Consider the following 27,590-nt stretch of genomic DNA (forward strand, 5'->3'; position numbering starts at 1 on the left):
GGGTGGAGAATGAATTTTTTTTTTTTTTTTTTTGACTACAGGAGATGAAACTTGAATTTATGAGCATGACCCTTAGACTAAGAAGCAGAGCATAGAATGAAAACAAAAAACACCAGGATGTCAAAACTGAAAGTCAAGACCAGGCTTGACTTTCAGTCAAACAAAAAACACCAGGATGTCAAAACTGAAAGTCAAGACCAGGCTTTTTTTTTTACTTGCATGTAATTATGCTCCTAGAATGAGTTCCCTAGGGTCAGACAATTAATCTGCTTTCTGCATGAAAGTAATGATGTGTCTACATGAAATTTCTGTAGAAAGAGATATTATTTTTAGCAGTATCAGTTATGGGTTCTTCACGATAACAATGCATCCTCTATTCAGACATCATTATTAAGTAATTTTTAGCCAAATTGGCCTCAGCAATCCTTGATATCCCCCCTACTCAGAGCATTTAAAAAAGTGGGGCAAGCTGCCACAGGTATCATGGCTGGGGGGTTGTTCACTTTGAGTTGGCTTTTTTGCTTATATTTGAGTTGGGAGGGGTGCTGTAATTATTATTTCTCTGGGTGCCACGAAAACTAAAAATGACCTTCCCGTACTCAGCAGATTTGGCCCCTGTGATTTTTTTTTATTCCCAATAATTAAAGAAAAATTAAAAGGGCATCATATTCAGACTTTGAAGGCCATTAATGAATCAACATCAAAGGCTTTGTCAGAGGGTGGAAAAGGCGAATGGAGACAGCTCATTACAGCTGTATTACAGACAGCTGCATTACAGCTCAGCCAGGGGGAGTAATTGGTTGTGTGTCATGTTTAATGATATGACTTTTTGAGTAAACAATGTTAAATCTGGCTTTTGCACCAAGTGCAAAGTTAATTTGTTTTGGCAGTGAGTCATAACATACTTGTTTTGCAGAAAATAAGCACCTAGTTTTTTTTGTATCTAACCAAGACTTGGTTTCTCCTTATGCTAAGTTACAGCTTAATTTCAACCATCATAATCCCAAAGATTGGACTTGGCTTCTTTTCAGACTAGTCTCCCCAAGATCAGGACTTATTTCTTCTTCTTTTTTTTCAAACCAATCTTTCCCATATCAGTTAGTGTGTAAGTTGACAATGGTGCTTCTCCACAATAATTTCTTCAGCACTTTGGATCAGAGGTCTTCTTGAGACAACCTCACCAGTGCAGCAAGGTGAGACAATCTTACCTGGCAGTAAGTCAGGACTTTGCTTATTGTTAGAATTTACTGGTCTTGTAACAAGCCAGTCTAAAGCTTAGGCTTATCTTAGTGAGCCCATAGCTAGGCTTGCAGCATAATTTGGGTTTTAACCAGATACAACTTGCCCTCTTTCTTCTGTAAATAACACCTGTGAGGGATGGGCTCATTGTAAAGTTTAGAGTCCTTGTTTATTGTGACTGCATGGGTCATATCCCTCCTCAAGTTGTATTTGACTGTTATTACTGAAATGGATCTTGGAAGCTTTTGAGCTGATGCCTTGGCAGGAGGTCCTGGGAGGTGTCTGGAGCAAAAAAAATCCTAACTTGAATGAGCTCTTCAAGTTTGTACAGCCATTTCTTCCATGAAAGTTGGTTGAAAACATTGTCAATAATACAAGAAAGTTTCATCCATTTAAACATGTTTTGTCATTACATCTGTTTTGATCCTGATAGTTTCAGAAGTTATCTATTTATCAATAAATTACAAAAAACACTTCAACTTAGTCTCCCCTTTAAGGCTCTGTGGCCAGGAAAAAAAAACAGGAGAAAAACAAAAATGAAACAAATACATGAAAAAACCTTTTTAAACATAACACATTCACACCTTGAAGAAACTAAAAAACAAAAACATAATCCATTTGTCCTCCTTAACAATCCCAAAAATCACAAGCTAGGCAAAGGAGTAGTACACAGGACAGGGAGTAGTACATCAGAGGCAACGCTGTAGCGTTGCCTATAGTAAAGGCCATATGGCTCCAATGTTTTATTATTTATTATTTTTTTTTTTTTTTTCAGAGGCACTTCATATGGAAGGGATCGTCGTAGAAACTTCAAAGGGGGCTTATTCGATTGGGAATCGAGAGTTCTAGTGCCCTTTTTAATAGTCGAAAATGATTGGAGGGCAACTAGCCCCCCCCCCACGCCCATAATTCTCCCAAACACATCCCATAAAAATTTTGAGATAGCCAGTTCTTTCAGCGTAGTTGATTTTCTGATAGAAAATGTATTTTTAAGGGGGACACTCCCCCACAGGCCTCAGGGCAAGGGTTTTAAGTTATGCCCTGGGGGCATATAAGGTTTTTATAGAAGGCGTTGTCGTAGAAACTTCAAAACCGGCTCATTCGATTGGAAATTAAAGGGCTAGTGCCCTTTTAAATAGTCGAAAGTGATTGGAGTGCAACTAGGCCCCCCCCACGCCCCTCATTTCCCCACACACATCCAATCAAAAATTTGAGATAGCCATTTTGTTGAGCTTGGTTGATTTTCAGATAGAAAATATATTTTTGAGGAGGACACTCCCCCACAGCCCTCAGGGCAAGGGTTTTAAGTTATGCCCTGGGGGCATATAAGGTTTTTATGGAAGGCTTTGTCATAGAACTTCAAAAAAAGCTCATTCGATTGGAAATTCAAAAAACTAGTGCCCTTTTTAATAGTCGAAAGTGATTGGAGGGCAACTAGCCCCCCCCCCCAAGCCCATTATTCCCCAAACACATCCAATCGAAATTTTGAGATAGCCATTTTGTTCAGCGTAGTTGATTTCTTGACAGAAAATATATATTTAGGTGGACAAACCCCCACAACCCTCAGGGCAAGGGTTGTAAGTTAAGCCCTGGGGGCATATAAGGTTATTATAGAAGGCGGTGTCGTAGAAACTTCAAAAAAGGCTCATTCGATTGGAAATTCAAAGGGGTAGTGTCCTTTTTAATAGTCGAAAGAGCTTTAGGGCAACTAACCCTCCTCTCACGCCACCGTTTCCCCAAACACATCCAATCAAAATTTTGAGACAACCATTTTATTAAACATAATCTTAAGTTCTGAAAATTAGGTCTTTGAGGATGACAACTCCCCCACAGCCCTTAGGGCAAGGGTTGTAACTTAAGGATTCTCTAAATCCTTCCCTTTATTTCTTATGGAAGGGATGCTTGTATGAACTTTAGAGAGGGCTCATTTGACTGGAAATTGAAAGTTCTTGTTCACTTTTTAAGAGTCAAAAGAGATCGGAGGGCAACTAGCCCCCCCCTCCTCCACGCCCTAAATGCATCAGATAAAAATTTTGAGATAGACATTTTGTTAAAATAGTTCAAAGTTCTGATAACAAAAAACTCTGGTGTCGACACAGCCCACCAGGGCCTGGGGATAGGCGTTGTAAGTTATGCCCTGGGGCATAACTTATTAAGGGGGGTTTATAACTTCTGGGAAGGGGTTTTGTACGGGAAGAACACATAGGAAATCTATTATGATTATCCAATTATAAGGTTAAAATACATACTCTGAGATAGATGTAAAATTGCTTTGGCACACAAAATCCTATTAAGGTCAATTCCAAACAGACGTGATCCCTTTTTGTCAGCAAGTGAAATGGTCTAAACCCCCTTATTTGAGCTATTTTTTCAATCCATTCATTGTTGTCAATCGCTGTCCATAAGTTATGCAAGCTGTCTATTGTTCATATATAAGTTTTTTATCAAAGAGGTAATCGTATAGACTTTGAAAAAAGCCTCATTCGATTTAAATTGAAAGTTCTAGATCCGTTTTTTAAAGTCAATAATAATCGGACAGTAAGTAAGCCCCCCCCCCCCTGCCATAAAAACGTGAAACTTTTTGCAATCAAAAACGAACAAAAATTAATTAGAAAAAACTTTCCGAAAAATAAGTTTTTCAAAGAAAAGTAAAGGACATTTTAAACTTAAGCTCAGGAGATAAAAATACCTGTTAAAATTCAAACTCAAAACGACCAGAAATTACTATTAAAGAATAAATGAAACTCAAAACGAACAGAAATTAAATAAACAATCATAGCAAAAAACATACAACAAGTAATAATATAAATGAATAAATAGATCTTAAAGCGAGTAATGCTTGGATTGAATATAAAAATCAAGCTTAAAACGAAAACAAATAGTTTGCTATTAAAGTATAAATGAAACTTAAAACGAACAGAAATTAAATAAACAATCAATGCGAACAAACATACAATAAATATTAATGTAAATGAATAAATAAATCTTAAAACGAGTGAAACTTAAATTGAATATGCAAATCAAGTTTGAATCGAATAAAAGTAACTGCAAACAAGAGTTTGGGTATCGCCTCACTGCTGAAGCCTAAAACCTACTGCGTCATTAGGTTTTAGGCTTACTCGCACTACAGCATTACTCGCTTTAAGATCTATTTATTTATTTATATTATTACTTGTTGTATGTTTTTTGCTATGATTGTTTATTTAATTTCTGTTCGTTTTGGGTTTCATTTATTCTTTAATATTAATTTCTGGTCGTTTTTAGGTTGAATTTTAAAAGGTATTTGTATCTCCTGAGCTTAAGTTTAAAATAGCCTTTACTTTTCTTTGAAAAACTTATTTTTCGGAAAGTTTTTTCTAATTAATCCTTTACAAGGCTGGAAAATTCTTAGATTTGCTCCTAGCTGCGATTTAAGGTAATGATTCTGCCAGCTCAATTAAACAACCAACCAAATCCAGAGACATCAATTCCAAGGAAAATCAATATGTAATATAATAAGAAAACCTGATGTGTAAATATATATTCCATAGGCAATTCTAATTCCAGGTAATATCATTATGCTGCTCATGAAGACAGAAGTGACTTTTGTCTCAATGAATTGAAAAAAATGTACCCTTACTCAAGGATGCCTGTGCATATCACAGGTTTGTATTTGTATTCTGTGCTCAATTGTATAGCACTGCTTCACTTGACGTTAGTAGATGCTGATGTTATTGTGGTCAAAGAAGGCTCAAATGCATCAACAGAAGTTTATTCTGACATTCCAGCCCATTTTGGAGTAGCATTGCCAGATGCTGGACTGAAGGTAATTCTTTAAAGCTAGGGTTGAATAGGTAATTATTGTTTTAGGCTTGTGTCTATAAATACCATAAAAAAAAATGCACCCTTACTCAATGGGGCCTGTGCATATCACAGCTTTGTATTTGTATTCTGTGCTCAATTGTATAGCACTGCTTCTCTTGACGTTAGTAGATGCTGATGTTATTGTGCTCAAAGAAGGCTCAAATGCATCAACAGAAGTTCATTCTAACATTCCAGCCCATTTTGGAGTAGCATTGCCAGATGCTGGACTGAAGGTAATTCTTTAAAGCTAGGGTTGAATAGGTAATTATTGTTTTAGGCTTGTATCTATAAATACCATGATTGTTGCATTTTGTTATGTACCTTTTGGTAAAACCTTTAAAGAAAGTAACATGAAATAGAAATTGATGTGTTTACTAACATTTTGCTAAGAATTTATTCAGGTTACTGTGGGTGCCCATATAAATTTGGAGGAAGATACAAGTATTTATGAATGTCTTAACATAAGGGGATAGAAAAAAATAAACTATTAGAAATTTTTTTAGATACAAAATTTTTGTGGGATATCATTTCCTGTATTAGGGTTGTTGAGGGAAAGTTTACTCCTTTGTGGCATGCATAAATTGTTGAAGTCATTCTTTTCAATATCACTTCTTCTCATCTCAAGTTTTAAACCCATATAAACACTAGTTGGTTTGAGACACATAAAAAACATCATGTTTTGATTTCTTGGTGTTAAATTATATATATATTTTTTTAATAATTGGATTCATTTATTGATAATACCAAATATGTGCAGAGAAAACAACTGGAGATTTTGAGACCATCTCTCATGGCCCTTTTCAACCACAAAATAAGAATCAGAAGCAAATCTGGAAAACGGAAGCTAGGATAGAAAAAGAAAATATTAACTGACATTAAATGTTTTTTTTGCAACAACCAAGGGTGTCTCATGTGACTGGAATTGGGGGGTGGGGGGATGTCTCATAAATTTTACTGAATGAATACCTAATTATCTTCAACTATATAAAATGCTGTTCAGTCTTTGAATAAACTATAATATGTGAATGTCACATAATGAAGATGGAGTCAAAACTAAATAGGAAAATCCTATATTTTTTTTCTCCCTTCCACTTGGCACTGTTACAGATAGGTTATACTTGTCCAACAATCATAGGCAGCGCGCTAGCGCTGCCTAAGTAAAGAACGATGTGGGCACAATATGTTTTTCGTTTTTTCTCCATGCCTGGGCACTTTGTATCAAAGGAGTTGTCGTATAAACTTCGAAAAGGACTCATTCGATTGGAAATTGGAGTGGCTAGTGCCTTTTTTAATAGTCGAAAGTGATTGGAGGGCGACTAGCCCTCCCCCCCCCCACGCTCGTCATTCCCCCAAACACATCCAATCAAACTTTTGAGATAGCCATTTTGTTCAGCGTAGTTGATGTCCAAATAGAAAATAACTTTTTGAGGAGGAAACTCCCCCACAACCCTCGGGGCAAGGGTTTTAAGTTATGCCCTGAGGGCATATAAGATCAATGTTGACACAATGTACCCTTTATTATTTTCGGGTCGTCGTAGAAACTTTAAAAGGGGCTCATTTGATTGGAAATCGAGAGTTCTAGGGCCCTTTTTAATAGTCGAAAGTGATTGGAGGGAAACTAGCCCCCTTCCCCCAGCCCATCATTGCCCCAAACACATCCAATCAAAATTTTGAGATAGCCATTTTGTTCAGTGTAGTTGATTTCCAGATAGAAAATGTGTTTTAGAGGAGGAAACTCCCCCACTACCCTCAGGGAAAGGGTTTTAAGTTATGCCCTGGGAGCATATAAGGTTTTTATAGAAGGCGTTGTCGTAGAAACTTCAAAACAAGCTCATTCGATTGGAAATTCGAAGGGCTAGTGCCATTTTTAATAGTCAAAAGTGATTGGAGGGTAACTAGCCCCCCCCCCCCGCCCATCATTCCCCCAAACACATCCAATCAAAGTTGTGAGATACCCATTTTGTTCAGCATAGTTGATTTCCAAATAAAAAATATGTTTTTGAGGAGGACTCTCCCCCACGACCCTCAGGGCAAGCGTTTTAAGTTATGCCCTGGGGACATATAAGGTTTTTATTGAAGGCGTTGTCGTAGAAACTTCAAAACAGGCTCATTCGATTGGAAATTCAAAGGGCTTGTGCCCTTTTTAATAGTCGAAAGTGATTGGAGGGCAACTAGCCCCCCCCCCCACGCCCATCATTTCCCCAAACACATCCAATCAAAAATTTGAGATAGCAATTTTGTTCAGCGTAGTTGATTTCAAGAGAGAAAATGTGTTTTTGAGGAGGACACTCCCCCACAGCCCTCGGGTCAAGGGTTTTAAATTATGCCCTGAGGGCGTATAAGAACAATGTTGGCACAATGTACTATGTATTTTTTTCCTTTAGAGAAAGGCACTTCATATGGAAGGGGTCGTTGTGGAAGCTTCAAAAGGGGCTCATTCGATTGGAAATTGAAAGTTCTAGTGCCCTTTTTAATAGTCGAAAGTGATTGGAGGGCAACTACCCCTCCCCCACGCCCATCATTCCCCCAAACACATCCAATCAAAATCTTGAGATAGCTATTTTGTTCAGCGTAGTTGATTTCCAGATAGAAAATATGTTTTTTAGAAGGACACTCCCCCACAAACCTCAGGGCAAGGGTGTTAAGTTATGCCCTGAAGGCATGTAGAGTTTTTATAGAAGGTGTTGTCGTAAAAACTTCAAAACAGGCTCATTTGATTGGAAATTCGAAGGCCTAGTACCCTTTTTAATAGTCAAAAGTGATTGGAGGGCAAATAGGCCCCCATGCCCATCATTCCCCCAAACACATCCAATCAAAATTTTGAGATAGCCATTTTGTTCAGCGTAGTTGTTTTATACATAGAAAATATGTTTTTGAGGAGGATACTCCCCCACTACCCTCAGGGCAAGGGTTTTAAGTTATGCCCTGGGGGCATATGAGGTTTTTATAGAAGGCGTTTTTGTAGAAACTTCAAAAAAGGCTCATTCGATTGTAAACTTAAAGGGCTAGTGCCCTTTTTAATAGTCTAAAGTGATTGGAGGGCAACTAGCCCCCCCCCACGCCCTTCATTTCTCCAAACACATCCAATCAAAATTTTGAGATAGCCATTTTGTTCAGCGTAGTTGATTTTCAGATAGAAAATATGTTTTGAGGAGGACACTCCCCCACAGCCCTCAGGGTAAGGTTTATAAGTTATGCCCCGGGGGCATATAAGGTTTTTAAAGAAGGCGTTGTCGTAAAAACTTGAAAAAGGGCTCATTAGATTGGAAGTTTAAAGGGACAGAGCGCTTTTCAATATTCAGAATTGATATAGAGGCAAGTGACCATCCTTCCATCCCCAGCATTTCCCCAAACATATCCAATCCCAATTTTGAGATAGCCTTTTTGTTCAGCGTAGTTGACTTCCAGATACAAAATTTATTTTTGAGGAGGACACTCCGCTAAAACCCTCAGGACCCAGGGTATAAGTTGTGCCCTGGAGGCATATAAGGTTTTTATTGAAAGCTTTGTCGTAGAAACTTGAAAAAAGGGCTCATTCGATTTGAAATTCCAAGGAATAGTACCCTTTTTAATAGTTGAAAGTAATTGAAGGGCAACTAACCCCCCTCTCACTTCCATCTTATCTCCAAACACATCTGATCAAAATTGGAAGATAGCCATTGTGTTCAACTTAGTTGAAAGTTTTGGAAACTAGGTCTTTAAGGATGACAACCCCTCCCCCCACAGCCCTCAGGGCAGGGGTTGTAAGTTATGCCCTGGGGCATATACAGTTTTTATTGAAAGTTTTGTCATAGAAACTTCAAAATGGCTCATTCAAATGGAAATTGAAAGGGCTGGTGCCTTTTTTAATAGTTGAAAGATAGCCATTTTGTTCAGCATAGTTGATTTCAAGATAGAAAATGTGTTTTTGAGGAGGACACTCCCCCACAACCCTCAGGGCAAGGGTTTTAAGTTATGCCCTGAGGAATATAAGAACGATGTTGGCACAATGTACTATGTATTATTTTCCTTTAAAGAAGGGCACTTCATATGGAAGGAGTCGTCGTAGAAACTTCAGAAGGGGCTCATTCGCTTGAAAATTGAGAGTTCTAGTGCCCTTTTTAATAGTCGAAAGTGATTGGAGGTCAGCTAGCCCCCCCCACGCCCATCATTCCCCTAAACACATCCAATCAAAATTTCGAGATAGCCATTTTGTTTAGCATAGTTGATTTCCAGATAGAAAATGTGTTTTAGAGGAGGACACTCCCCCACAACCCCCAGGGCAAGGGTCTTAAGTTATGCCCTAGGAGCATATAAGGTTTTTATAGAAGGTGTTGTCGTAGAAACTTCAAAACTGGTTCATTCGATTGGAAATTTGAAGGGCTAGTACCTTTTTAATTGTCGAAAGTGATTGAAGGGCAACTAGCCCCCCCCCCTCCCCCTCCCACGCCTCTCATTCCCCCAAACACATCCAATAAAAATTTTGAGATAGCCATTGTGTTCAGTATAGTTGATTTCCAGATAGAAAATGTGTTTTTGAGGAGGACACTCCCCCACAACCCTCAGGGCAAGGGTTTTAAGTTATTCCCTGGGGGTATATAAGGTTTTTGTAGAAGGCCTTGCCATAGAAACTTCAAAACTGGCTCATTCGCTTGGAAATTCGAAGGGCTAGTACCCTTTTTAATAGTCAAAAGTGATTGGAGGGCACCTAGCCCCCCCCCCCCCCTACTCCCATCATTCCCCCAAACACATCCAATCAAAATTTTGAGATAGCCATTTTGTTCGGCGTTGTTGAGTTCCAGATAGAAAATATGTTTTTGAGAAGGATTCTGACCCACAACCCTCAGGGCAAGGGTTTTAAGTTTTGCCCTGGGGGCATATAAGGTTTTTATGTAAGGTGTTGTCGTAGAAACTTTAAAAAAGGCTCGTTCGATTGGAAATTCAAAGGGCTAGTGCCCTTTTTAATATTTGGAAGTGATTGGAGGGCAACTAACCCCTCCCACGCCCACTATTTCCCCAAAACATTCAATCAAAATTTTGAGATAGCCATTTTGTTCAGCGTAGTTGATTTCCATATAGAAAATATGTTTTTGAGGGGTACACTCCCCCACTACCCTCAGGGCAAGGGTTTTAAGTTATGCCCTGGGGACATATAAGGTTTTTATAGAAGGCGTGGTCGTAGAAACTTCAAATCAGGTTCATTTGATTGGAAATTCGAAGGGCTAGTACCCTTTTTAATAGTCAAAGGGATTGGAGGGCAAATAGCCCCCCCCCCCCCGCCCATTATGCCCCAAAACACATCCAATCAAAATTTTGTGATAGCCATTTTGTTCAGCGTAGTTGATTTCCAGATAGAAAATATGTTTTTGAATAGGACATTTCCCCATTACCCTCAGGGCAAGGGTTTTAAGTTATGCCCTGGGGGCATATACGATTTTTATAGAAGGTGTTGTTGTAGAAACTTCAAAAAAGGCTCATTTGATTGGAAATTCAAAGGGGTAGTGCCCGGTTTAATTTTCGATAGTGATTGGAGGGCAACTAGCCCCCCCCCCCCCCCTCCCACGCCTATCATTTCCCCAAGCACATCCAATCAAAATTTTGAGATAACCATTTTGTTCAGCGTAGGCGATTTCCAGATAGAAAATATGTTTTTGAGGAGGACATTCCCCCACAACCCTCGGGGCAAGGGTTTTAAGTTATGCCCCGAAGGCATATAAGAACGATGTTGGCACAATGTACTATTTTTTTTTCTTTAGAGCTGGGCACTTCACATGGAAGGGGTTGTCGTTGAAACATCAAAAGGGGCTCATTCGATTGGAAATTGGGAGTTCTAGTGCCCTTTTTAATAGTCGAAAGTGATTGGAGGACAACTAGCCCCCCCACGCCCATCATTCCCCAGAACACATCTAATCAAAATCTTGAGAACAATTACCCCGTTACCCTCAGGTCAAGGGTTTTAAGTTATGCCCTGGGGGCATATAAGGTTTTTATAGAAGGCGTTTTTGTAGAAACTTCAAAAAAGGCTCATTCGATCGGAAATTTAAAGGGCGAGTGCCCTTTTTAATTGTTGAAAGTGATTGGAGGGCAACTAGCCCCCCCCCCCCCCACGCCTATCATTTCTTCAAACACATCCAATCAAAATTTTGAGATAGCCATTTTATTCAGCGTAGTTAATTTCCAGATAGAAAATATGTTTTTGAGGAGGACACTCAACCACAACCCTCGGGGCAAGGGTTTTAAGTTATGCCCTGAGGGCATATAAGAACGATGTTGGCACAATGTATTATTTATTATTTTTTCCCTTAGAGCTGGGCACTTCATATGGAAGTGGTCGTCGTAGAAACATCAAAAGGGGCTCATTCGATTGGAAATTGGGAGTTCTAGTGCACTTTTTAATAGTTGAAAGTGATTGGAGGGCAACTAGCCCCCCCACGCCCATCATTCCCCAGAACACATCTAATCAAAATCTTGAGAAAGCCATATTGTTCAGCGTAGTTGATTTCCAGATAGGAAATATGTTTTGAGGAGGACACTCCCCCACAACCCTCAGGGCAAGGGATTTAAGTTATGCCCGGGGGCATATAAGGTTTTTATAGAAGGTGTTGTCATAAAAACTTCAAAACAGGCTCATTCAATTAGAAATTCGAAGGGCTAGTACCCTTATTAATAGTCGAAAGTGATTGGGGGGCAACAAGCTTCCCCCCCATGCCCATCATTCCCCCAAACACATCCAATCAAAATTTTAAGATAGCCATTTTGTTCAGCGTATTTGATTTCTAGATAGAAAATATGGTTTTGAGGAGGAAACTCCCGCAACCCTTAGGGCAAGGGTTTAAAGCTATGCCCTGGGGGCATATAAGGTTTTTAAAGAAGGCGTTGTCCTAGAAAATTCAAGAAATTCTCATGCGATTTGAAATTCAAAGGGCTAGTGCCCTTTTATTAGTCGAAAGTTATTGGAGGGCAACTAGCCCCCCTCCCCACGCCCATCATTTCCCCAAACACATCCAATCAAAATTTTGAGATAGCCATTTTGTTCAGCCTAGTTGATTTCCAGATAGAAAATTCTTGGCCAATGCAAATATCGATTTTAATTAATGTACTTTAATTTTCAATTTATTTCATTTAAATTTTATTTATTATTTTTTTCTTTTTTACCAGAATGAATAAAAAACGAACATAAATTAGATAAACATGATGTTAGGTATGGCCGTACTAGAAAAATTCAATATGTTAATTATGATTTTAAAACTTGCTTTTGTTTTACTAATTAAAAATTCATGGCTTATTTAGACATCAGCTGATATTAGATATCAAATATCAGCATGTCCTAGGATGAAAGGATTAGAATGACTTTTCAGTCTTTGACGGAAAGTTAATACAAAACAGAATGCAAACAGGGGTTAATGCTGAACCCTATGCTTTCTAAAAGCCAGAATATAATTATTACTTTATTGATAAAAATTCCTTCAAATGTTTTCATCTTTATAACTTTAAGAAATCGAAAATTAGTTAATATTTTAAGGAATAAATTTCGTCATATCTATAGAAAATGCATCTAATAGAAATTTTGAGACAGCTATTCTATTCAAAATAGTCGAAATATAATATAACCTGGCTTTTGGGGTTGAAACAAACCCCACAGATAAGGGGCAAGGATTGTAAGTTATGCCCAGGGGGTATTTAAGGTTTTTATGGAAGGGATGGTTGTTTAAGTTTAGAAGAGGCTTTGTCTTCCTCTCTGAAAAAGACTATGTCAATATAAAACGAACAGAAATTAATTAAAAAAAAACTTTTTCCACAAAATAAGTTTTTCAAAAAAAAAAAGTAAAGAACTCCATTAAACCAAAAATGAAACAAAAATAGAATCAAATAATCTACCAAACATACAACTACCACAAATCAGTATCAATAAATAAATATAACCCGAAACATACAGAAATTAAAATAAGTCAAACTCAAAACGAGTAGAAATTAAAATGAGTAGGGTTCTAAACCCCATGCGTTCTAAAAGCTTGAATATAATTTGTATTTACTGAAAAAAATTCAAATGAATTTAGTGAAAACAAATGTGTTTTGTCAGTTTAATGAACAAAATAGAATCAAATAATCTATCAAGCATACAACTACCACAAATCAGTATCAATAAAAAAAAATTAAACCCAAAACAAACAGAAATTAAAATATGTCAAACTCAAAACAAGCATAAATTAATATGAGTAGGGTTCAAAACCCCATGCGTTCTAAAAGCTAGAATATTATATGTATTTTACTGAAAAAAATTAAAATGAATTTTGTTAAAAAAATGTGTATGGTCAGTTTAATGAACAAAATAGAATCAAATAATCTACCAAGCATACAACTACCGCAAATCAGTATCAATAAATAAATTAAACCCGAAACAAACAGAAATTAAAATAAGTCAAACTCAAAACGAGCAGAAATTAAAATGAGTAGGGTTCTAAACCCCATGCGTTCTAAAATCTAGAATATAATATGTATTTACTGAAAAAAATTCAAATGAATTTAGTGAAAAAAATGTGTATTGTCAGTTTAATGAACAAAATAGAATCAAATAATCTACCAAGCATACCACAAATCAGTATCAGTAAAAAAATGAAATCCAAAACAAACAGAAATTAAAATAAGTCAAACTCAAAACGAGCAGAAATTAATCTGAGTAGGGCTCTAAACTCTATGCTTTCTAAAAGCTAGAATATAATTTTGTACTTTATTAAAAAAAATTTTTGAATGTTTCACTTTTGTAACCTTAAGAAATCAAAAATTAATTAATATTTTATGGAATAAATATCAGCATATGTAGATTAAACTGACAATGCATATTTTTTCAGTAAATTCATTTGAAATTTTTTCAGTTCTTTACTGAAAACTTTTGACACTAAGGGCTCAAAATCCTATTCTATGGCCAATAAAAATGTATTCTTTTTCTTTTTAATTCTTATATAGCAATTCTTTAAAAAAATTCTTTTTGATATTGTCACTTTTATAACTTTAAGAAATCAAAAATTATTTAAGATTATAAGGAATAAATATCAGCATATGTATATTAAACTGACAATGATTTTTTTCAGTAAATTCAATTGAATTTTTTTCAGTAAAGTACAAATTATATTCTGGCTTTTCGAAAGCGTAGTGTTTAGAACCCTATTCAGATTAAGTCTTGGTTACATCATTTGTTGGTTAAGCCTGGGAATAAATAAAAAAAAAAAAAAAAAAAAATCAAAATAAAATTTAAAAAAAAGTATTTTCAACTATGACTGAGGGAGGGGGTAATTTTCCTTAGGGAGTATTCTTAATGGAGTTGGAGAATTTTCCAAGAGAAAATTACAGTACTTTACAGTACTATAAGTTACCTTTATATACTACTAGTACCTTTATAGTACTCTTAAATTACTAAATAGTGCCTATATGATACCAAACGGCTTATTGTTTAGATTATAACCTTCTATTTCTAATAAAGCAGAATTATGATCCCTAAGCCAAGTTTCCATTAGCACCAGGATATGCGGCTCACTTTTAAATATTATTACAATAATATTTTGTCACGAAGCCTTGTTCTAAACATTTATTTTTGGAAACCAAAAATTTAAATGCAAGTGACACAATAAACTTCAGAAGGAAAGTATGACACAATAAACTTCCAGGAAAGTATCCGTTGATTTTGAATTGAATTTATCAAGTATTTTGGGCAATAGGTTGCATCAAGACTGGGCTGGGTAATTCTAGACAGAGAAAAGCCAAGACAGATAGTCCAAGTAATTGAGAGGCAAATGTTTAAATGGCTGGGGCACGGGTAAATGGCAGGAGTATGAATGACTCTCTTATTGGACATTATAACAGCACTTAAACCTATAGATAATAGCCTAAGCAATTAAAGTATTTCTGAAGGATAGATTGTCTTTGGACTCATCAAATTATTATTGTCTAAGCTTTTATAGAAAAAAAGGCGCCGAATGTAATGAACTTGCTTTGCTTATTTTTTGCACCGTAGTAATTTAGACAAAAATGTAGTATTTCCCTTGAAAATTAAAAAAATTAATACCGTTCTTGACACATTTTCTTGACTAATTATAAAAACATACATTGGTGGGCGTGTAATAATAATTTAAGCTCGAAAGATAACTAACTTACAATAATAATTCTTCTCATGATAAACATTACCTTATTAGTAGTCATGTTAAAATTACTGGGAATTACAAAGTTGAATTGGAGCTCTCAAGAAGGGATGTAGCTCCAACATTTTATTGGGGGAGGGGGGGGGGGGCAAGAGGGGTCTCAATCCGAAAAGTCAATAGCATGGGCTATAGAATCTTTTTTTTATCCAAATCATTGCCCGCCTGAAACAACGCCACTGCTTTGATGGGTATTTTTAGAAATAGAGTTAATTATGAATACATTTTTCAGTAATTCATTTGAATTTTTTTCTGCTCTATACTGAAAACGTTTGATACTAAGAGCTCAAAATCTTATTCTATGACAAAGAAAAATTATTCTTTTTCTTTTAAATTCTTATGCAGCAATTCTTTTAAAAGAATTCTTTTTAATGTTTTCATTTTTATAACTTTAAGAAATCAAAAATTAATTAAGATTTTAAGGAATAAATACCAGCATATGAATATTAAACTGAAAATGCAGATTTTTTTCAGTAAATTCATTTGAATTTTCTTCAGTAAAGAACAAATTATATTCTGGATTTTAGAAATCATAGGGTTTAGAACCCTATTCAGATTCTTGGTTACATCATGTCTTGGTTCAGCCTTGGCATGAATAAAAAAAAAATCGAAATTAAATTAAAAAAAAATTATTTTAAACTATGATTGGGAGAGGGGGTAATTTTCCTCGGGGAGTATTCTTAATAAAGTTGGAGAATTTTCCAAGAGAAAACACCTAAACCTATAGATAATAGCCTAAGTAATTAAAGTATTTCTGAAGGATTGACTGTCTTTGGGCTCCGAATCTAATGAACTAGCTTTGCTAATTTTTTGCACCGTAGTAATTTAGACGAAAATGTAGCATTTCCCTTGAAAATTTTGAATGAAAATTCTGTGAATGCGAAATAAAAAAAATTAATTAATACCGTTTTTGACACATTTTCTTGACTAATTATAAATACATACATAGGTGGGCGTCTAGTAATAATTTAAGCTCGAAAGATGACTAACTTACAATAATAATTCTTCTCATGTTAAAAATTACCTTATTAGCAGTCATGTTAAAATTACTGGGAATTACAAAGTTGAATCGGAGCTCTCAAGCAGGGATGTAGCTACAGCACTTTATTGGGCGGGGGGGGGAGATGGATCTCCAACCGACAGAGGTGGATCTAGGGGGGGGGGCGAGGGGGCACGCACCCCCAAGCGTAGTCTAAAGTACTGTAATTTACTTAATTAACCCAAGTTTGCGTTAATTAAACTTGCTTTTAACGCAAGTTTATCGGATCAACCTATTTTGCGCCCCCTAAATTGTTTTTATAGGATCGACCTATTTTTTGCCCTCACCCCCCATTAAAAAAAAATCCTGGATCCGCCCCTGCCATCTGAAAAGTCAAGAGCTTGGGATATAGAATCATTTTTTCTCCAAATCATTGCCCGCCTGAAACAACACCACTGCTTTCAAGGTTATTTTTAGAAATATAATTAATTATGAATAATTTTTTTGGCCATAGAATAGGATTTTGAGCTCTTAGTGTCAAACGTTTTCAGTAAAGAACTGAAAAAAATTCAAATGAATTTACTGAAAAAAATATGCATTGTCAGTTCAATGTTCATATGCTGATATTTATTCCATAAAATTTTAATTAATTTTTTATTTATTTAGGTTATAAAAGTGAAAACTTTAAAAAAATTTTTTTAACAAAGTACAAAATTATATTCTAGCTTTTAGAAAGCATAAGGTTTAGAACCCTACTCAGATTATTTTCTGCTCGTTTTGAGTTTGACATATTTTAATTTCTGTTTGTTCTGGGTTTCATTTATTTATTGATACTGATTTGGGGTAGTTGTCTGCTTGGTAGATTATTTGATTCTATTTTCTTCATTAAACTGACCATACACATGTTTTTCACTAAATTCATTTGAATTTGTTTTCAGTAAAATACAAATTATATTCTAGCTTTTAGAACGCATGGGGTTTAGAACCCAACTCATATTAATTTCTGCTTGTTTTGAGTTTGAATTATTTTAATTTCTGTTTGATTGATACTGATTTGTGGTAGTTGAATAATTGGTACATAATTTGATTCTATTTTTGTTCATTTTTGGTTTAATGGAGTTCTTTACTTTTTTTGAAAAACTTTGTGGAAAAAGTTTTTTTTTAATTAATTTACAGTTAAAACCCGTTTTTTCTTGCTTAATTTTTCTAATTACCATTTTGAATGTTTGGTTTAGTTTATTGTATGAAAAAAAATCACAAGTAATCAAGTTTATAGGAAATAACAAAGTTAGTTCTTCAAATAAAAACATTTGTGATTTAAAGTTTGCTTATTTGATTTTACTATTTTGTAAGGACAGTTTGTTTTATAATCCAAATTTTCTTTATTTATCTATTCTTTTTTTATATTATTTATTTTTATATTATTTTTTTTTACTCAATTTCCTTTAAAAGTACCAAAAATTGGTGCCTAAAAATACTTTCAAAACTTCAATTTTTAAAGTAATCTGTTTAGTTTGCTGAAGAAATGTTTTAATCATTGAATGATTCACCAGTTGATTTTCTATGCACTTGAAAGGAATACATTTAAATGGTAGTAAGAACTGATGAAAAATTGGTATAAGTTAGAAACAGTGGCTCTCCAGAAGAAGATGTAGAAGTGTAGAGACATTTTTAGGTTGCTATTTTTATGCTAATTTTTATGGTTTTGTTTGCGTTTTTGAAAATTCTCCCCCCCCCCTCCCAGATAGCCTGGGCTATATAGAACATAAAATAAAAAATTTTACAATTAGATTCCTTATTATATGGTAGTCATTATAACATAACTTATAGTCATATAAGTCTATATATGTCTATAGTCTTATAGTCACTAGTCTTATAAGGCTACGGGAAATCAGCTAAGAAGTTAAAATAGAAGGTCTAGTCCCAATGTTAAATTAGTCTTTCAAAACAGGATAATTCTGCTTAACCCTGACTTAGAGCGCGTTCTTTGCGTGCCATCAGGTTTTTCTGTTAGCGTAACGCACGGGAACAAACTATAATACATCCAGATAAGAAAAGATAATTAAAGTTAGTCAGTTTCCTGTTTTTAACACAAAAGGAGCTCCAGACAAATTTTCAGGTATGTAATGTTCAAACTGTCATTACTTGGTTATTTATTGCAAGACAAAGTTGGGATAAGCGCCAATGTGTCGAGATACATCTGATCTTCTTTGAGATTTAGCCACATTAGCTTTTTCTTGACAAAATTAAATGAAAATGGCGACGGAAATTGCATTGTCAAAACTAGGTTCCAAGTGTAGAAAATTGTTGTTTAATGCAGTGGAATACCAGGCGGACTAAAAATGTTCCTTCAGTTGCGTTCAAGCGTAAATATCGGCTTCTATCAAGGGATTTATTTCTTTGGTAAATATCTCGTAGTAACCTTATCAAAATTTTGGACAGACAGCAACAGGCCCTGGAAATATAGGTGACTTTAGTAGAGAGGGAGGTGCTACTCCGATTGCCCACCCCTGCTGCCACCTACAACTTTTTTAACACCAAATATGGGCAAAGAGTCCCTAAGGGAGATGGATTTCTGAGAAATTGATTGCGTAATCAAAGTGTGTCAATGACCTCTTTTTTCAAGGTCAATTTGTTTGTTGTTCGTCTAGGTGTAATAACTCCGGGACGAAGGTTGCACATGAGCATTGAATTCTAACGGGAACATTGTTATTGATCTAGGACTCGAGGGGGAAGTGAATTACCGAGAACTTGATTTGCATAATCGAGGAATTGTTTTCAGGGCAAAGTTTAGATCACACATGATAGCTGATGTCATGATTGATTGATTTGACACGAAAGGGGAATTAATTTGTTGTTTCTAAGGGGAATTATTGATTCACGAAAGGGGAATTAATTTGATGTTTTCAACGAGAATTGTTTCCGAGCGAATGTCTATATTAATGTCTTTGGAGTTCTACCAAGAGAATTTTTTCCGAGCGGATGTTTTGATCTTAGCGATGAATAGATTAACACGGGAATCAGGTTTCTTAGTAATTTCAAATGTGTCAGCGCAGAGATGCCAAATCAAAAGGAATACGCTGAAATTACGTTTAGGGATTATTTGGGCGAAACCGTTTTAGACATTTTATGGAATTATTTCGGCGAAACAGTTAGAGACATTTTAAAAGATGATTTAAAAGATGATTTTAGAAGAGGATTTCAGGGTGAAACTCTGTGGTCGTCATAATACACAAGTTCCATTTGAACAGTGTTGTGAGGTCCTCTACCACAACCCCAAAGGGTTCCGACCCCCCCCCCTAACCCAACCCCGAAGGGAAACCCCGGTCCTTAAAGGTTCTCCGGGCCCCCAAAGGATCCTCAACACTACTAAAGCTCCTGAGCCCCGAATATAATATATTTGGGAGGCATTATTGCATCTGTTCAGATCAAATCGTTATTTTAGGAACTAATTTCGGCGAAGCAGTTAGAGACATTTTAAAAGACGATTTTTGGAGAGATTTTAGAAGAGGATTTGATGGTGAAACTTTGTGGTTTTCATAATACACAAGTTCCATTTGGACAGTGTCGTGAAGTCCTCTACCCCAACCCCCAAGGGTTCCGATGCCCCTACCCCAACCCCAAAGGACCACCCGGCCCTCAAGGGTCCCACAGACCCTCAAAGGCCCTCCCCGGGCCCCGTCTTTCGTTGATGTGTGTTGTCTGAAACTTATGATTTGGGATATGTAAATTACTATTTCGGACTTTTCTGAGCTAGATTTCTTAGTCTTTCGTTGGTGTGTGTTGTCTGAAACCTATGATTTGGGATGGGTGGATTGCAATTTTTGACTTTTCTGAGCTGGATTTCTGAGCCGTTCATAGGTGTGTGTTGTCTGAAACTTATGATTTGGGATGGTTAATTTGCTATTTCCGGCTTTTATTAGCTAGGTTTCTTAGCCTTTCATAGGTGTGTGTTCTCAGAAAATTATGATTTGGGATGCGTAGTTTGCTATTTGGACTTTTCAGAGCTAGGATTCTTAGTCTCTCATAGGTATTTGTTGTCTGAAACCTATAGTTTGGGATGAATAGTTTGTTATTTCAGGCTTTTATGAGCTAGGTTTCTTAGCCTTTCATAGGTGTGTGTTGACTGAAACTTATGATTTGGGATATGTAAATTACTATTTCGGGCTTTTCTGAGTTGGATTTCTTAGTCTTTCATAGGTTTGTGTTGTCTGAAACCTATGATTTGGGATGTGTGGGTTGCTATTTTTTGACTTTTTCCGAGCTGGATTTCTTAGCCGTTCATAGGTGAGTGTTGTCTGAAACTTATGATTTGGGATGGTTAATTTGCTGTTTCCGGCTTTTATTAGCTAGGTTTCTTAGCCTTTCATAGGTGTGTGTTGTCAGAAAATTATGACTTGGGATGTGTACTTTACTGTTTGGACTTTTCAGAGCTATGATTCTTAGTCCATTATAGATGTTTGTTGTCTGAAACCAATAATTTGGGATGAGTAGATTGCTAATTCAAGCTTTTATGAGCTAGGTTTCTTAGCCTTTCGTAGGTGTGTGTTGACTGAAACTTATGATTTGGGATATGTAAAGTACTATTTCGGGCTTTTCTAAGCTAGATCTCTTAGTCTTTCGTTGGTGTGTGTTCTCTGAAACCTATGATTCGGGATGTGCGGGTTACTGTTTTTGACTTTTCTGAGCTGAATTTCTTAGCCTTTCATAGGTGTGTGTTGACTGAAACCTATGATTTGGGATGAGTGGTTTGCAATTTTTGTCTTTTCTGAGCTAGTTTTCTTAGCCTTTCATAGGTGTGTGTTGTCAGAAAATTATGATTTGGGATGTGTACTTTACTTTTTAGACTTTTCAGAGCTATGATTCATAGTCCCTCATAAGCGTTTGTTGTCTGAAACTTCTAGTTTGGGATGAATAGTTTGCTATTTCAGGCTTTTCTGAGCTAAGGTTTCCTAGTATTTCGTAGGTGAATGTTGTCTGAAACTTATGATTTGGGATATGTAAATTACTATTTCTGGGCTTTTCTAAGCTAGATTTCTTAGTCTTTCGCTGGTGTGTGTTGTCTGAAACCCATGATTTGGGATGGGTGGATTGCTATTTTTGACTTTTCTGAGCTGGATTTCTTAGCCTTTCATAGGTGTGAGCTGTCTGAAACCTATGATTTGGGATGCTTAATTTGCTATTTTTGACTTTTCTGAGCTAGGTTTCTTAGCCTTTCATAGGTGTGTGCTGTCAGAAAATTATGATTTGGGATTTGTGGTTTGCTTTTTTGGACTTTTCAGAGCTAGGATTCATACTCCCTCATAGGTGTTTGTTGTCTGAAACCTATAGTTTGGGATGTGTAGTTTTCTATTTCAGGCTTGTCTTAGTCTGATTGCTTGTTAGTTCGTTGCTGTTTATTTTCTTAAGCCTGGGAGTTTGTGAGTTTTGGCTGCTATTTTTTTACCAGTCATATAATGAGCTTTTTTCCGATCGTAGGTGTGTGTTGTAATAAACATAGTAGTCTGATGACTTTGGTGGCTATTTTTTGACTTTTTTGAGATGTAGTTCATAGTCTTTCATGGGTATATGTTGACTGTAAACTCTGATTTAGGATGAATGGTTTGCTATTTTTGAATTTTCTGAGCTGGATTTATTAGCCGTTCATAGGTGAGTGTTGTCTGAAACCTATGATTTGGGATGGTTAATTTGCTATTTTTGACTTTTCTGAGCTAGGTTTCTTCGCCTTTCATAGGTGTGTGTTGTCAGAAAAATATGATTTGGGATGTGTAGTTTGCTATTTGGACTTTTCAGAGCTAGGATTCTTAGTCCCTCATAGGTGTTTGTTGTCTGAAACCAATAGTTTGGGATGAGTAGTTTGCTATTTCAGGCTTTTATGAGCTAGGTTTCTTAGCCTTTCGTAGGTGTGGGTTGACTAAAACTTATGATTTGGGATACGTAATTTGCTATTTCCGACTTTTCATAACCAGATTTCTTAATCTTTCGTAGGTGTGTGGTGTCTGAAACCTATGATTTGGGATGTGTGGGTTGCTATTTTTTGACTTTTCTGAGCTGGATTTCTTAGCCTTTCGTAGGTGTTTGTTGACTGAAACCTATGATTTGGGAATGAATGGTTTGCCATTTTTGACTTCCGAGCTAGATTTCTTAGCCTTTCATAGGCGTGTGCTTTCAGAAAATTATGATTTGGGAGGTGTAGTTTGCTTTTTGGACTTTTCAGAGCTAGGATTCTTAGTCCCTTTTAGGTGTTTCTTGTCTGAAACTTCTAGTTTGGGATGAGTAGATTGCTATTTCAGGCTTTTCTGAGCTAAGGTTTCTTAGTATTTCCTAGATGAATGTTGTCTGAAACTTATAATTTGGGATATGTAAATTGCTGTTTTGAGCTTTTCTGAGTTGTATTTCTTGGTCTTTCATAGGTAAGTGTTGTCTGAAACCCATAATTTGGGATGGGTGGTTTGCTATTTTTGACTTTTCTGAGCTTGAGTTCTTACCCTTTCATATGGGTGTGTTGTCAGAAAATTATGATTTGGGATGTGTAGTTTGCTAGTTGGACTTTTCAGAGATAGGATTCCTAGTCTCTCATAGACGTTTGTTGTCTGAAACCTATAGTTTGGGATGAAAAGTTTGCTATTTCAGGCTTTTATGAGCTAGGTTTCCTAGTATTTCGTAGGTGTGTGTTGTCTGAAACTTATGATTTGGGATATGTAAATTACTATTTCGGACTTTACTGAGCTAGATTTCTTAGTTTTTTGTTGATGTGTGTTGTCTGAAAACTATGATTGGGGTAGGGTGAAATGCTATTTTGACTTTTCTGTGCTGGATTTAATAGCCGTTCATAGGTAAGTGTTGTCTGAAATTTATGATTTGGGATGGTTAATTTGCTATTTCCGGCTTTTATTAGCTAGGTTTCTTAGCCTTTCATAGGTGTGTGTTGTCAGAAAATTATGATTTGGGATGTGTAGTTTGCTGTTTGGACTTTTCAGAGCTAGGATTCTTAGTCCATCATAGGTGTTTGTTGTCTGAAACCAATAGTTTGGGATGAGTAGTTTGCTATTTCAGGCTTTTATGAGTTAGGTTTCTTAGCCTTGCGTAGGTGTGTGTTGACTGAAACTTATGATTTAGGATATGTAAATTACTATTTCGGGCTTTTCTAAGCTAGATTTCTTAGTTTTTCGTTCGTGTGTCTTGTCTGAAACCTACGATTTGAGATGTGTGGATTGCTACTTTTGACTTTTCTGAGCTGGATTTCTTAGGCTTTCATAGGTGTGTGCTGACTGAAACCTATGTTTGGGATTAGTGGTTTGCTATTTTTGTCTTTTCTGACCTAGATTTCTTAGCCTTTCATAGGTGTGTGTTGTCAGAAAATAATGATTTTGGATGTGTAGTTTGCTTTTTTGGACTTTTCAGAGCTAGGATTCTTAGTCTCTCATGGGCGTTTGTTGTCTGAAACTTCTAGTTTGGGATGAATAGTTTGCTATTTCAGGCTTTTCTGAGCTAAGGTTTCCTAGTATTTCGTAGCTGAATGTTGTCTGAAACTTATGATTTTGGACATGTAAATTACTATTTCGGGCTTTTCTAAGCTAGATTTCTTAGTCTTTCGTTGGTGTGTGTTGTCTAAAACCTATGATTTGGGACGGGTGGATTGCTACTTTTGACTTTTCTGAGCTGGATTTCTTAGCCTTTCATAGGTGTGTCTTGTCTGAAACCTATGATTTGGGATGGTTAATTTGCTATTTTGAATTTTCTGAGCTAGTTTTCTTAGCCATTCATAGGTGAGTGCGGTCAGAAAATTATTATTTGGGATGTTTAGTTTGCTTTTTGGACTTTTCAAAGCTAGGATTCTTAGTTCCTAATAGGTGTGTGTTGTCTGAAACCAACAGTTGGGGGTGAGTAGTTTGCTATTTAAGGCTTTTCTCAGCTAAGGTTTGTTAGTAGTTCGTAGGTGTGTGTTGTCTGAAACCTATGATTTGAGGTGTGTAATTTGCTATTTTTGACTTTTCTAAGCTAGATTTCTTAGTCTTTCGTAGGTGTGTGTTGTCTGAAACCTATGATTTGGATTGTGTGGGCTGCTATTTTTTGAATTTTCTTAGCTGGATTTCTTAGCCTTTCTTAGGGGTGTGTTGACTGAAATCAATGATTTGGTAGGTTTGGTTTGCCATTATTGACTTTTCTGAGCGAGATTTCTTAGCCTTTCATTGGTGTGTGCTGTCAGAAAATTATGATTTGTGAGATGTAGTTTACTTTTTAGACTTTTCAGAGCTAGGATTCTTAGTCCATCATAGGCGTTTGTTGTCTGAAACTTCTAGTTTTGGATGATTAGTTGGCTATTTCAGGCTTTTCTGAGCTAAGGTTTCTTAGTATTTCGTAGGTGAATATTGCTGAAACTTATGATTTAGGATATGTAAATTACTATTTCGGGCTTTTCTAAGCTAGATTTCTTGTCTTTCGTTGGTGTGTGTTGTCTGAAACCTATGATTTGGGATGTGTGGGTTGCTATTTTTTTGACTTTTCTGAGCTAGATTTCTTAGCCTTTCATAGGTGTGTGCTGTCGGAAAATTATGATTTGGGATTTGTAGTTTGCTTTTTTGACTTTTCAGAACTAGGATTTTTAGTCTCTTATAGTTGTTTGTTGTCTGAAACCAACAGTTTGGGATGAGTAGTTGGATATTTCAGGCTTTTCTGAGCTAAGGTTTCTTAGTATTTCGTAGGTGCGTGTTGTCTGAAACTTATGATTTGAGGTGTGTAATTTGCTATTTCCGACATGATCAATTCTATTTCCCCAAAGTAATATAAAAAGTTTCCACTTCAGTTCAGATTTTTCTCAAAGAGATGAAAAAATTTAAAATACTGTTCCAAATTTTTCAAAGAAGATAGAAAAGTTCAAGTTCTCTTCTGAATTTTACCAAAGAACACAATCCAATTCTAATTTCCCCAGAGAAAATAAAAAGCTCCCACTTCAGTTTTAAGTTCACCAAGACATAAATAATTTAAAGTTTAGTTCAAATTTTTCCGTAGAAGATAGGAAAAGTTATACTATGATTTTTGATTATTTTCCATGAAGATAAAAAGTTTCACTTTAATTCTAAATTTTCTTAAATTCAGTTCCGACTTTTCTCAAAGAGATGAAAAAATTTAAAATACTCTTCCAAATTTTTCATAGAAGATAGAAAAGTTCAAGTTCTCCTTTGAATTTTACCAAAGAACACAATTCAATTCTAATTTCTCTAGAGAAAATAAGAATCTTCCACTTCAGTTTCAATTTCACCAAGACATAAAAAATATAAAGTTCACTTCTAAATTTTTCCGTAGAAGATAGGAAAAGTTATACTATGATTGTGATTATTTTCCATGAAGATAAAAAGTTTCACTTTAATTCTAAATTTTCTTAAATTCAATTCCGACCTTTCTCAAAGAGATAAAAAAAAATTAAAGTTCTGTTCCAAATATTTTCCCGGAAGAAGAAAAGTTCAACTTCGATTCTGAATTTTCTCAATGAAAATAAAATAAGTTATTGATCAAATCTATTTTCCCAAAATAATATAAAAATTTCCACTTCAGTTCAGATTTTTTTCTCAAAGAGATGAAGAAATTTAAAGTCCTGTTCCAAGTTTTTCATAGAAGATAGGAACAGTTATACTTTGATCGTGAATATTCAAGTTCTATTCTGAATTTTACCGAAGAACTCGATTCAATTCTAATTTTCCCAATAAAAAATTTAAAGTTCAGTTCTAATTTTTTCCATAGAAGATAGAAAAAGTTACATTATGATTGTGATTATTTTCCATGAAGATAAAAAGTTTCACTTTAATTATAAATTTTCTTAAATTCAGTTCCGACTTTTTCTCAAAGAGATGAAAAATTTAAAGTTCTGTTCCAAATTTTTCATAGAAGATAGGAAAAGTTATACTTTGATTGTGAATATTCTTCATGAAGATATGGAGCTCCACTTTAATTCTGGCTCCACTTTAATTCTTAGTTTTCTCGAAGAACAGCAAAATGTACAAGTTCTCTTCTGAATTTTCTTAGAGAAGAGAAAAAAAAAGTTAGCTCAATTCTGAAATTTACCAATGAAAATGAATAAGCTTTCATTTCAGTTCCTAATTTCTCAAAGACATAAAAAATTTAAAGTTCAATTTTAAATTTAAAATTTTTTCATCTCTTTGAGAAAAGTTGGAACTGAATTTAAGAAAGTTTAGAATTAAAGTGAAACTTTTTATCTTCATGGAAAATAATCACAAATCATAGTATAACTTTTCCTATCTTCTACGGAAAAATTTGAACTAAACTTTACACTTTTTATGTCTTGAATAACAAACAGCTGAGACGAGCGCTTATTATTTTCTCTGAATAAAAAAGAATTTAATTGTATTCTTTGGTAAAAATCAAAAGAGATATTTAACTTCTCTAACTTCTTTAAAAAATTGGAACAGTATTTAAAATTTTTTCATATCATTGAGAAAAAGCTGAACTGAAGTGGAAACTTTTTATATTATTTTGGGGAAATAAAATTGATCAAGTCAGAAATAGCAAAGTACACACCTCAAATCATAAGTTTCAGACAATACACACCTACGAAATACTAACAAACCTTAGCTCAGAAAAGCCTGAAATAGCCAACTACTCATCCCAAACTGTTGGTTTCAGACAACAAACACCTATGAGGGACTAAGAATCCTAGCTTTGAAAAGTCCAAAAAGCAAACTACAAATCCCAAATCATAATTGGCTGACAGCACACACCTATGAAAGGCTAAGAAATCTAGCTCAGAAAAGTCAAAAATAGCATATCACTCATCCCAAATCATAGGTTTCAGTCAACACAGACCTATGAAAGGCTAAGAAATCCAGCTCAGAAAATTAAAACAAATAGCAACCCACACATCCCAAATCATAGGTTTCAGACAACCTACACCAACGAAAGACAAGAAATCTAGCTTAGAAAAGCCCGAAATAGTAATTTACATATCCCAAATCATAAGTTTCAGACAACATTCACCTACGAAATATTAAGAAACCTTAGCTCAGAAAAGCCTAAAATAGCCAACAACTCATCCCAAACTAGAAGTTTCAGCCAACAAACACCTATGAGGGACTAAGAATCCTAGCTCTGAAAAGTACAAAAAGTAAACTACACCTCCCAAATTATAATTTTTCTGAAAGCACACACCTATGAAAGGCTAAGAAATCTAGCTCAGAAAAGTCAAAAGTGGCAAACCAATCATCCCAAATCATAGGTTTCAGTCAACACACCCCTACGAAAGGCTAAGAAATCCAGCTCAGAAAAGTCAAAAAATTGCAACCCACACAATCCAAATCATAGGTTTCAGACAACACACACCTACGAAAGACTAAGAAATCTAGCTC

The 27,590-nt window shown here is 35.5% G+C and overlaps 1 protein-coding gene across 1 annotated transcript in view; it reads left to right on the top strand.

Annotated features, from left to right (window-relative positions):
- Nucleotides 1-27,590, top strand: part of gzl (godzilla E3 ubiquitin protein ligase) — a 101,731-nt gene that overhangs the window by 6,934 nt on the left and 67,207 nt on the right. The window contains exon 2 of the mRNA XM_089104679.1: nt 4,786-5,044. Within this exon, the coding sequence (XP_088960805.1) occupies nt 4,847-5,044 (198 nt within the window). The 5' untranslated portion in view covers nt 4,786-4,846. The remainder of the gene's footprint in view (nt 1-4,785; nt 5,045-27,590) is intronic.

The sequence above is a fragment of the Artemia sp. Qi Xiang Cuo genome, chromosome 18 (genome assembly GCF_049724085.1).
Source record: "Artemia sp. Qi Xiang Cuo chromosome 18, ASM4972408v1, whole genome shotgun sequence".
Taxonomy (NCBI): domain Eukaryota; kingdom Metazoa; phylum Arthropoda; class Branchiopoda; order Anostraca; family Artemiidae; genus Artemia; species Artemia sp. Qi Xiang Cuo.